At 39.8% G+C, this 12,151-nt stretch overlaps 1 protein-coding gene across 1 annotated transcript in view; it reads left to right on the top strand.

Annotated features, from left to right (window-relative positions):
* The window catches only part of ADGRV1 (adhesion G protein-coupled receptor V1), a 543,050-nt gene that overhangs the window by 127,657 nt on the left and 403,242 nt on the right, over positions 1 to 12,151 (top strand). Inside the window, exons 50-52 of the mRNA XM_027100633.1 lie at positions 5,162 to 5,384; positions 5,717 to 5,921; positions 10,863 to 11,009. Of these exons, the coding sequence (XP_026956434.1) occupies positions 5,162 to 5,384; positions 5,717 to 5,921; positions 10,863 to 11,009 (575 nt within the window). The remainder of the gene's footprint in view (positions 1 to 5,161; positions 5,385 to 5,716; positions 5,922 to 10,862; positions 11,010 to 12,151) is intronic.

Genomic DNA, 12,151 nt, shown 5'->3' with positions numbered 1-12,151 from the left:
TTAGGGAAACAGTTTTGACCTCACAGAACCTCTTGGAGGGTCTCAAGGACTCTTAAAGGTCCTTGGACTCACTCTGAGCATTACTGAGGTAGAGAAATCCTTGAAGGCATTTCAAAGGCAGGTGATGATCCAAGGCGTGTTTTTCAACTCCACCTAGCTTTAGTGTGTAGAACTGGGTGCAGTTTGCAGTGTGTAGATGCTGGGTGCAGTTTGCAGCTGTCTGGGCAAGAACAATGGAGAAGGCTTTGTGTGTGGTTAGAGGTGAGGGACTGAAATCAGGAGGACATTAGTAAGAGGACATGTTGATGCATGGGGGTAGTTCAATTCACAAAAGTTAAAAATCTACAGAGGGAGTGCTGTTGAGAAGAGTAGAGGATTTCGCACAAATACAGGAATCTATTCTTGGGTTTTTCTCTCAGGTGCCGCACTGCTGCTTTCTCTATCAGGTGTTATATACTTTAGTCACCTTCAGTCATCTCAACTGCTGACCAGGACTCAGAGGTTATTTACCTCATTTTTCATAGTAGATTGTTTATCTCATTGTACTTTGCTTCCATGTGTCCTACTCCCCCCTCCTTAGCCCTGCGTCCTCCCAGATGTTCATGCCACGTGCTCCCCTCGCTCTGGACTCTTACATCATTTTCCAGCCTCCACCCCAGGTTTACTCTGCTGACAGTCCTGTGTCTGTCTCTGCTCTTCTCTGCTCATCCTCTTCTTAAATAACTTCCCTTTACATTGTTAGCCTCTGACAGGCCATATAAACCTGTGATGTTACCCTGTGATTTCCAACTCTGTGACTTTCTTATCATTCACTCAACAATTGATTTACTGAATAAATTATGTATCCTTCATCATGTATTTGTTTAGCTTTTGTTTACTTGTCCTTTAATTTTATGCCTTTATCATTTTTGCTTTCCTTATACCTCAGGTTTTCAAGTGGACTAACTATATCTACTTGAGTCACTTATTATGATTCAAAATAGTTGCTTAATGAATGTTTTTAAGGATGAAGAGTGCTGCCTGAATGGGCCATTAATTGAAGTTATAGAATTCTCTTTAAAGGCTTAAAAAAATAGAATAGGCACTCTTTCTAAAAGAATTTGTGAAAAATTCTGCCAAAGGCTTGTTCCCTTTATTTCTTTTGTTTCTGTGACTTGAGGATGTAGAAATATGAAAAGATTGTAGGTAATTATTTAGAATGGCTTATTATAGATCCCCTGAAAGCTGAAATTATGCATTAAATAATATTCAAGGACTTTCTTATTTTGAATGTGTCAAATATTTTATTAAATGTATTAGATTAGAGCCGTGACTGTGAGGCTTACATATTTATTCTGGTTAATGGCTTGACAGAGATTATTGGGTAGTGACTGAATTCTTTAAATGGCAGAGGAAGAATGAATATGACAGAGACTGCCAAGACATATAAACCTAGCTTCCCCTTCTCCCTTTTCTCCTTCATTATTTAATAGATATTTCTTAGTGCCAGTTATGTGCCCAGCACAGTGGTAGACCCCAAGGAAAAAAGGGTAAGCAAAATCAGGTATAGCCCTTGCCCTGAAGAAGTTTAACATCTAATAGGGAAGAAGGCCATTATATATAATCACACAAGTAAGTTTTTAGGTACAAACAGATAACTACTATGAAAGAATAAAGTACTTGCATAACACGAAATGGAGCGGAGATGAATGACCTGGTCTGAGGGATGCCCAGAAAGCTTTCTTAAGGAGGAAACATTTAATTGTGGACTATAGGATGAGTAGGAGTTAATGAGGCAAAGACTTGAGCATGAGGCAGCCTCTAGGCACAAGGAGCTGCAGGGGTAAAGAGGTCAGAGTGTGGCAAAGGACCAGGAAGAGGCCAGTGTGGCAGTGAGGGGAGAGTGGTCCAGGGTATAACTGAAGATGTAATCAGATAGGCCAGATAGGGACTTAAAGGGCTATTATCTTTATCCTGTAAGTATTAGGGTGCCTTTTATGAGAACATAATGAGGAGATGGAAAATAGAAGGGTTCAGAGAGAGAAAGAGAGAGGGAGACAGACACAGAAACAGATATTGTGTGTGAGAGTGAGTGAGTGTTTATATGTGTGTGTGTGTGTGTGTGTGTGTGTTTTAAAAATGGAATGTAGGGCTTCCCTGGTGGCACAGTGGTTGAGAGTCTGCCTGCCAATGCAGGGGACACGGGTTCGTGCCCCAGTCCGGGAAGATCCCACATGCCGCGGAGCGGCTGGGCCCGTGAGCCATGGCCGCTGAGCCTGCGCGTCCGGAGCCTGTGCTCCGCAACGGGAGAGGCCACAACAGTGAGAGGCCCGCGTACCGCAAAGAAAAAAAAAAAAAAGGAATGTTGACTGCCAATAGGAGAAAAGCTTAGAGGCTGGTAAGAGAAAATGTCTGTAGACAAGCTGGAGGCTCTTAGCACAATTCAGACTGAAGATCTCGAATGCTGGAGCTTGGAAAGTGGTAGGTGATACAGGTGCAAAATCAGAGAAGTAGATTAATTCAGAAGCTGTCTCTCAAGTAAAATCCTGGGAGTTGATGATAGATTGCATATGGGGGTAGGTAAGAGTGAATATCAAGGATGAGCCCTAATTTCTACAACTAATGGATGAGTGGTAGTCCCTTAACTATTATGGTGATCACGGGGAGGAAACCAGGCTTTTGGGGGCAGAGATAATGAGTTTTGTTGGGGTAATTTGAAATGCCTTTGAGTCTTGATATTTAGGTACCAATAAGTGTTACTGGTTGGAGCTTAGAAGAGAAGCCTAGACCACAGCTACACATTTTATACGTACAGAGGGTCATTTTACTACAGACAGAGGTGAAATTGTCTAGAAAGAGACTGTGTAGTATGTATGAGAGAAGGGGGCCTTGAACCAAGTTTTGCTGAATTCCACTTTTTAAAGAGAATATATGATAAAGGAGTCAGGAAAGGTAGAAATCTATAGCTAACACATGCTGAATGTTTATTATGTCCAAGGTCCTATTCTAGTCCTTTACTTTATCTCATTTAATCCTCAAAGCTCTGTATGCTGCTGGAAAAATTCACCCCTCCCTCCCTAGTCCCTGAGCACTCTCAGTTTCCTCAAAACGATTACCTTTGGAAATCATGGCCTTTGGAGATTATTTGTATTCATTCATCACTCTCTTCATCCCTGTTTGATCATCCTAAGAAGACCAGGCCCCCTGGGGATAAAGAGACTGTCTTCCCCATGTGGTCTATGCATGCTGTAGACCATATGAGCCCTAACTTCCAGACCAGATGCTCAACTCGCACCTCCCCCAACTCCCCTTCCGTGATGCCCTGTGTATTGTATCTCAAACGTTTGTCAGAATCTTCCCTTCATCTCAGTGCTCTGGAGCTCAGCACTCTCCTGAGGACACTGCTTCTCATGCAGCCCTCTCTGGCTGCTCTGTCTCTTACTGGTTCCTTTTATATTCCCAGATCTCTAAATGTTAGGAATGCTTGCTCTTGCATTTTAGTCATGGAACTTTTCTTTGTCTGCACTCACTTTTTAAATAATATTATCCAGTTTCCTTCCTTTGGGATATTGTTTCTTTTCTTTTCTTTTTTTTTTTTTAAATAGTTGTGCTGTATGGAAGAGAATTCTGTAATCAGTACTAGTTAAAAATCCTGTTCCCCAGAGTAGATAGAGATTTAGGGAGGTTTTTTTCTTCCCCTTATAAATTCCCTGTCTCATATTATCTTGAACAAATATGAATGTCTGTTTTCTGAGAAAGTACTCTCTGCATACATATATGTAGATTTGAGCCCCTACAGGTCCTGCTCTGAATGTCTGATTATCTATTTGCTGCCTTGTCATTCCGATCAGATTGCGAGGAATTGAATAGGGTATATCTCTAAGGGTTAAGATAAATAATCAGTGATGTTCAGAACACTTTAGTTTATGATTTTGGTTAGACTATAGCATCACTTAAACTTGAGAGATGTGATTCGTCTGAGGAATTTGCTCTTTACTGAATGTATATAACTTTATAAAACTTGGTGAAAAATGTTTGATCAGTTTTAAAATGAAAGTTTATTAATAACAATCTTTTTTGATCTTTATTATGTAATATTTACTAAACTGAAATAGTACTTAAATTAATTACCATAAGTAAACATTATCAATAGTTTTTGATATTTAAGAGTAAGGATATGGGATTTTCCATTTCAGCCTATTGGCTAAAATTTTAGAAGAGTCTCATGGTTTCTGGTTCTACATGTTATTTTAATGCCCAGTAAAACTTATTTGATATCTTCAGATTCCAATGTGTTTCCAAGTACTGGAATTTGTACGTTTCTCCATGATTTCCTACTTTTCTTCCCAGTTTTAAGTCTGAAGATTGCTTAATGGTATACACAGAGTAGTAAGCCCCCTTCCCCTCCTAATTTCTGCAGATATAAATATATGCATATATAAATATATGCTTTCCTACTAACATTTCAGAAAGCATTGGCAGAATATACTCTAAGATCATAAATTTGTTAATATCCTTTGGACACCTTTAAGAATTTATCAGGTGGAAATAAATAAAATGATGAATGCTGTCTCTAATTAATATTCACAAGTTAAATAGAATACAACAATAAACGTCCAATGTAGGGGAATAATTAAATATATTTAAAAAATCAACTGTATATTAAAATTATAAATCTGAATGCTGTATAGCAAAATATAAAGCTATATATATGTATAAAATGTATACTATAAATATAGCATTAAGCTTTTTAATTAAGATTTTTTGTATTTAGACTGTGTCGATTATGAATTCATATGAATGGTGACTGGAAAGGAAAATATAAAAATGAAACATTTAGTGGTGGGATTATAAGTCTTTTTCACTTTAAAAATATCCTACCATGCTATCCAATAAATAAATATTAAGATGAATACAAAAGAGTTCAAAATTCATTTCGGTTTTATCATCCAGTGATTTTTTTTTTTTATCAAGTGGATTGTGGGTACACTGTCAGGCTGACTTGTACCTTCCACAGTATTTAAAAATTATTATTTATATCTAGTTATTTCAGAAATTGAATCATATTTATTTACTGCAGCAATCAAAATGGAACTTTGAGAGGTGGGAGGGTTTTGCTGTGGGGAGCTGGTGAGGTGACATTCACTTTTCATTCTCGCTGCCTTTTCTTTCCTTCCTCTAGTCCACATACTTCTTGTTGGCCAAGCTGTGTCTGCTCTTTACTGCTGGAATTCAGAGCTGAATCAATTCTCTTTTATTCTGGAAGCACCATCTGCTCATGATGCAGCCTCTGTTACAGTAAAGTCCCTTAATTCAAGCAAGCATTTAATTGCTCTTGTGGGACCCATCCACTCACACACATATGAACTGGCCTATGTCTCGAGCCAGTCTGACTTCATTCCTAGGTAGGTTCAACATTTTATGCTGAATGTCTTTGTCTCACCATAATTTTATATGGTACCTAACTTCTGAGTCTTTATCTAGTGATGGAAGCATATACAAAATACAAGAACTATTAATAAGCCAGAAGTTCAGTTATTATCCATATTTCTAATATCTATTCTACCAAGTTAATTAGTGATATATGAACATTTTGGATTAAAATTTTACTTACGAAATGTGATTTCTGCAAACTTTTAATAGTAATCAGTATTATGAGAATTTTATGATTAATCTACCATTTATATGTCTTTAATTTGTTGTAGTTGACTTATTTTATATATACTTCTTATGCTAGTTCAGGTGAATTGATATTTGAACCTGGAGATAAAGAAGCTATAATAGCGGTAAATATCCTTGATGATACAGTTCCAGAGGAAGATGAATACTTCAGAGTTCAGCTTAAAAATCCCAAAGGAGGAGCAGAGATTGGTATTAATGGTTATGTAAAAATAACTATTCTGTCTAATGATGATGCCTATGGAGTGGTTGGATTTGCTCAGGTAAAGATTCCACACTTTGACGTCAAATGATTTATTCATTGTATTTATTTATTAGCTGCTATCAACACTCAGTGAGTGTCTTAAGCCTCTCTTCTCTTCCTTTCCCTGCTTCATTCCGAACTCTGCATTATAAGGTGAATTCTACTGATGATTGAAATTTACAGACTTGCACAATGGACCCTTGAGTCAACTTGTCTTAAACTTTTTTTTGGTACTGATTCCTTTCCTAAGATTGAATTTATAATGTTACCAGTTGGCCTTGGTCCAGGAGTTTGGCTCTGCTCTTATCCTTGTTTCCAGAGGGTAATGGTGAAGCAGATTCCAAATACACACTACACACTGTGTCTTGTCACGCACATCACCTACAAATATATTACTGTCTTTTTACGCCTTTGTTACTTCTGTGTATTAAGAGAAAGAGAGAGAAAGATGTTTGTAACTGTATGTGCATTGTACACATGGAGATGCTTTCTCCTGAGGAAAGAGAGCTATCCAGTTATTCCAGTTTGACTTCCATACCCAGACTTCATATTGCTTTACCAGTGAGCAAAAGGACAAACCTTCATATTGCATCATTTAGTCCTATTTGCAAAATGTATCACGATTTCTTAGTTAGAGTTACAGCTGCAGGTATCTTGTGTTTTTCTCTGAAATATTCTGCAGATAAGGAAAACTGAACTGAAACTGACTTAAAACACCTAGGGCGTGTCCACAGAGAAGGTGGGCTTGGGGTTGACTGGATACTCTGCTGTGTCACTATGGCTCAGATTCTTTGCATCTGTGTATTTTGCCAGCAAAAAGCTAACCTTTTGCTTTGTTGTTTGAAAGCTGATGCTATCATTAGGGCTACTGCTTTCTTGTTCATGTCCATTTGCAGAGAGAGAGATGCTTTATGTGGCTCTCTGTGTAAGGGAGAGGTTTCCCAAAAGCCTCTTCTTATGTCTCATTGGCCGGAACTGGGTAACAGGCCCACTTACTCAGTCATTTATTCATTCATGTAGCAGGTATTTAATAAATACCTTCCATGTACCAGATGCTGTTTCAGATACTAGAGATATGTTAGAAAATAAAACAGTAAAAATCTCCATCCTCCTGGTCCTTAAATTCTAGAGTGGACAAGGGGAGACAGACAATAAGCAAAGACAAAAGAAACATCTGTACCATAGCTGATGTTAATAAGTGCCATGGAGAAACAGACAGGGAAGGCAGATGGTGAGTGAGGGAGGAGGTGGAGGTTGTGTGCTGGGAAATCAAAAAAATCAGGGAGGGCTGCGCTGAGCAAGTGACATAGGGCAAAGGCCTGGAGGAGATGAGGGAGGGAGTTTTGTGCATATCTCAGGGGAGAACATTCAAGGCAGGGGCACCCATCAGCAAGGACAGAGGCCCGGACGTGAAGCCTTGCTCCTCTGGTGCAGCGAGAAGGCCACTGTGGCTGAAGCCAGTTACTAGGGGAGATGAAGGGCCAGAGCCCTGTGTCGGGGTCCCCACCAGCACCCACAGTTGTGATGACTTGCTAGGAGGACTCACAGGATCAACATTTAGTCTTTCTCATGTCTTTGATTTATTGGAGTGAAAGGTTACAAAGCACAATCAGCCAAGGGAAAAGGCTCATGGGTGAACTCCAGAGGGAACCAGGTGCCCTCTCTCCCAGTGGAGTCACACAGGACACACTTAAATTCCCCCCAGTGTCAAGTTGACTTGTGATAACGCATGTGAGTGTTGCTGACCAAGGAAGCTTATTAGAGACTCAGCGCTCAAGGTTTTAACTGGGGGCTGATCACATAGGCACCCTGTACCTGGCATAGAACAAAATTCCAGAGTCCCAGAAGGAAACGGACTGTTTAGTATCAACCACATTGTGTGTACAAACAGTTCAGGCACAAGAAGCTGGTTATCAGTTCTGTGGGTGGTGAGAACCCTCCCGATATTCCAGGTTCCCAGACATCAGCCAAGAAGGAACCCCATAGGCCTTTTGAAGTATAGCGGTCAGGCCTGCTACCTTAACTCTTACCTGCATGGGCCCCTTAGTGTTTTCATGAATTTGGCCTCTGAGGGAAACTGGGAGCTTTTGGAGGATTGGGGTAAAAGAGAAATTTGATCCAACTAGCACTTTTTTTTTTTTTTTTTGTGGTTCGCGGGCCTCTCACTGCTGTGGCCTCTCCTGTTGCGGAGCACAGGCTCTGGACGCGCAGGCTCAGCGGCCATGGCTCACGGGCCCAGCCGCTCCGTGGCATGTGGGATCTTCCCGGATCGGGGCACGAACCCGTGTCCCCTGCATCGACAGGCGGACTCTCAACCACTGCGCCACCAGGGAAGCCCCCAACTTGCACTTTTAAAGGACATTCTCTTCATAGAATTGAGACTAGATTGTAAGTGGGCAAGGACAGAAATAGACTAGGAGGCTATTGCAGTAATTCAGCAGCAAATGATAGAGCTATGGGGAACAGGAATGTGCCTTTCACCAAGACACAACCACTGTAAGAGGAGCAGTTTGCGGGGGGATAAGATTGGACTTACTAATACCCTGAGTCAACTCCTTGCAAGGATCGTAGGGTCACCCTGTTACCCGCTCTGTCCCATCTCTGGAGCCAAAGGCAGGTCAGCTTCCTCTGAGGCACCTCTGCCCAATAGAAATATAATATGAGCCCCTGGGTAATTCTGAGTTTTCTAGAAGCCCTATTAAAAAAGTAAAAAGAAACAGATGAAGTCAGTTTTCATGTTATATTTCATTTAACCCAATCTATTTGAAATATTATTGTTTCAACATGTTATCAATGTAAAATTACTTATGAAATATTTCACATCCTTTTTTTCCCGTATTTTGTCTTCGAATCCAGTATGCATTTTTACAGTGAAAGACTAGTCACATTTCAAGTGCTCAGTAGCCACATGTGGCCAGGAGCTGCTGTGTAGGACAGAGCAGCTCTAAGATGTGAGCTGCGCGGGTAGGGTTAGAAAGAAAGCAGACAACTTCTTTCCCCACCAGGTATTCACATGACTTGTTTCCTCACTTTGTTTCCTCTCTGCTGAAATGCCATCTTACAGAAAGGCCTTTTCTTGCTGAACATTGTGACTCCCACCATCATTCTTTATTACACCTTAATCTTCCTTATTGGCACTTACAATGGCTGATTGGTCTATTGCCAGTTTCTTTTTTTACTAGAATTAAAGACTATGAGAGCTGGCATACTGATTTCCTCGCAGCTTTCCCTGAACCAGACAAGTGCCTGGCACTCTGTAGGTGCTTCCTGTGAGCCTGTCATTATGCAGGGGAGGAAAGACTCACGGGGCCTTCTCAGGATCTCATACAACTATGGAGGGCAGAGCTGGGGCTCCTGGGGCAGAACCCAAATGCTCTGCAGCTCAGCTTCATCTTCTCACCAGAAGCTGTGCTGCAGATGGGGAGTACATTCTGTTCCTCAACTATTTAAGCATAGATCGTGCTTTATGAAGCCTGTTTCACAATTGTTCTAGAGACGCGAAGTCACCGTGGCCTGATCCTTGCCAATAGATATAGTATCCTAGGTTTCTTCAATCCGTTCAGGAAAATTCCTCAATACAGGCCTCTCGTGTCTGGACGGCCTGGTTCCAAGATGGGACTTTAGATGTTGAGAATTTCTTGAATGTCTTCTGGCTGTATTAATCCTCATTTTACTAATCCTTGTTAACAGATGGCATGAAGCCTGAGAGAGGCTTCTCTTTTTAAAAAGCATTTTCTTTCTTTCTTTTTTTAAAGGCATTGTCTTTTGTGAGCAAATTATATGCATATTTTAAAATCAAAGCATTTTCTGTAGGAATGTGTGATTGCCTTGAGCAAGATTTTACTACTATGTAACATCTGTAGCAATGTGTTAAAATGCTGTGTAAAACGCTATAGGATTGGATATCTACTCAAGTTAGCATTCTAACTGGAAGTTTACATAAGCTTAAATGAAATTTCTTAATTTTATTTAAGAAATTAATAGGGGAGTCTTTTTTTTTAGATTAAGTAAAAGTAAGTAAAAAGACGAGAACAATATTACTGGAAATATTTTAAAAAATCTTTATACTCTGTGTTCTTGCTGTATTGCCTATGGAGAAACAAAAGTTATTGTAAGAAGAGAGTTTTTGGAGTATTAATTTTGAGGAAGCATTCATTAAATGGCTGGCAAGAGAAGTCTACAGGCCTTGGACAAAGAATGTTATAGTCACACAGAGGCAGAAATCAGTTTGGAACAAAGGAAAGAGGCTCAGAAGTATAGGTGAGAAGAAGAGAGTAAGGGATTCTAACATGAGGGAAAAGGATCGTTCTGGCAGGAAAAACAGTTGTAAAGACCATGAGCTAAGAATGAAACATCATCCATGGAAACATCACAGCCTATAGAAATGTTTCAGAGGATATGAATTTAAGGATAAGAGACTTTTGTAAATGATCAGAAAGAGCTCACTGCTTCTCATGATGTCATTACATTTGGATGGGTCCTTGGGGACCACATAGACCAAACACTTATTTTACAAACAGGAAACAAAGACCTAGAGGGATTGCCAGAGCTTAACATAGGGGAGGAAGAAGATTTCTCTGTTCTCCTGACTCTCTCTGTGACACTTCTGTTGTATAAGCTATTTACATGCTATGTATACTCCTTTTAAAAATGTGTATGCTTTCTGAGTATAAAAATAATATGTTTATTGAAGAAAATTTGAAAAATATAGAACCTGGAAAAAAATCCTATAAAAATTAACCTTTTCATTTACTTTAACTTAGTCTTTTACTTATTCAGACACGCATGTTTTAAAGTAAAAATCATGGTCATCCTATATTACTGTTTTTTAAATATTGTTTTTAACATAATATGTCATGTTGCTTGGTACTGTGAAGTTTGCAAATGCATAATAGCATGACCTAAAAGTCTGCCTAGATGATTTCAAATAACCCCTTATGACTTCCTGTGTATTTTTCAGAATTCATTATATAAACAGGTGGAGGAAATGGAGCAAGATAGCCTAGTAACCTTGAACGTTGAACGCTTAAAAGGAACATATGGTCGTATAACTGTAGCGTGGGAAGCTGACAGAAGTATTAGTGATATATTTCCTACCTCAGGAGTGGTATGTAATTTACAAAATTATAGGAGAGTCACTTTTAAATTATGGTTACTTTTGATGCATGGGACCAAACCCTGTCTTGTGGGTGAAGTGTTTGAGTTTGACCATGTCAGCATTGGATTCCTCCTAATCACCATAGAGAGGGATACAAGTTAAGGTTAGTTTTATTGTTGTGATTCTTCTTTTTTCCCTATAATACCAAAATTATCTGTAAAAACATCATCCCTTTTGAGATTCAGTACACTGGTTGGCCAGATTATGGATGTATTACGCTGTCAGAAAGATAAAAGTAATCCAGCTGGGGCTGGAAATGTGGTTTTGAGATTTGGGTAGAATAGAAGCAGTAAATCGGGAACAAGTCCAGTGAAATAACAGGAAGTATGGAAGAGTAGACCAGAGTTGCTGAGTGATGTAGGTTGAGTTTCCTATAAATAGACTCTGAGATTGAGAGTTGTGGGCCAAAAGTTCATTGGGAAGAGCACGTATAAGGAAGTGAGGAAGGCAATCATGAGCAGAGGGAGAAGTTGATCCACAGACAGTTGTCCCTGAGGTGGAGTTTATGAGGGAGTTTTGGAGCTGAGCTTGTCCTCTGGAGTTGTTTCCAGTTGGGGCGAGGGGATATAATGTTGCATCCTGTTTTAGCTGTCCTTGACCTCTGGTCACTTTTTGGTTGAGGCATAACCTGGGGTGAAGAATATTATGGCAAATTTTATTGCAGTGAATATTTACTTTATTCAAGCTACCAAAACTGCAAGTTGTATCTCTCAGGTTCTGTGTGTTCTGAATTATAATATGCTTCCCCAATTAATATTTCTTATATAAGCATGATTAAAATGATTTCTAATTTAAATACACAATAGTATCTTAGGTATGGACTGTATTTTTTTTTAATTTATGTATTTATTTTTGGCTGTGTTGGGTCTTTGTTGCTGTGCATGGGCTTTCTCTAGTTGTGGCGAGCAGGGGCTACTCTTCGTTGCAGTGTGCGGGCTTCTCATTGTGGTGGCTCCTCTTGTTGCGGAGCATGAGCTCTAGGTGCGTGGGCTTCAGTAGTTGTGGCACACAGGCTCAGTAGTTGTGGCTCACGGGCTCTAGAGCGCAGGCTCAGTAGTTGTGGCACACGGGCTTAGTTGCTCCGCGGCATG

This window comes from Aethalodelphis obliquidens, unplaced genomic scaffold (assembly GCF_003676395.1).
Source record: "Aethalodelphis obliquidens isolate GAN/ISIS:26980383/991018 unplaced genomic scaffold, ASM367639v1 scaffold4, whole genome shotgun sequence".
In the NCBI taxonomy this organism is placed as follows: Eukaryota; Metazoa; Chordata; class Mammalia; order Artiodactyla; family Delphinidae; genus Aethalodelphis; species Aethalodelphis obliquidens.
The sequence above is the reverse complement of the archived record's forward strand: the minus strand, read 5'-3'. Positions and strand labels throughout refer to the sequence as shown.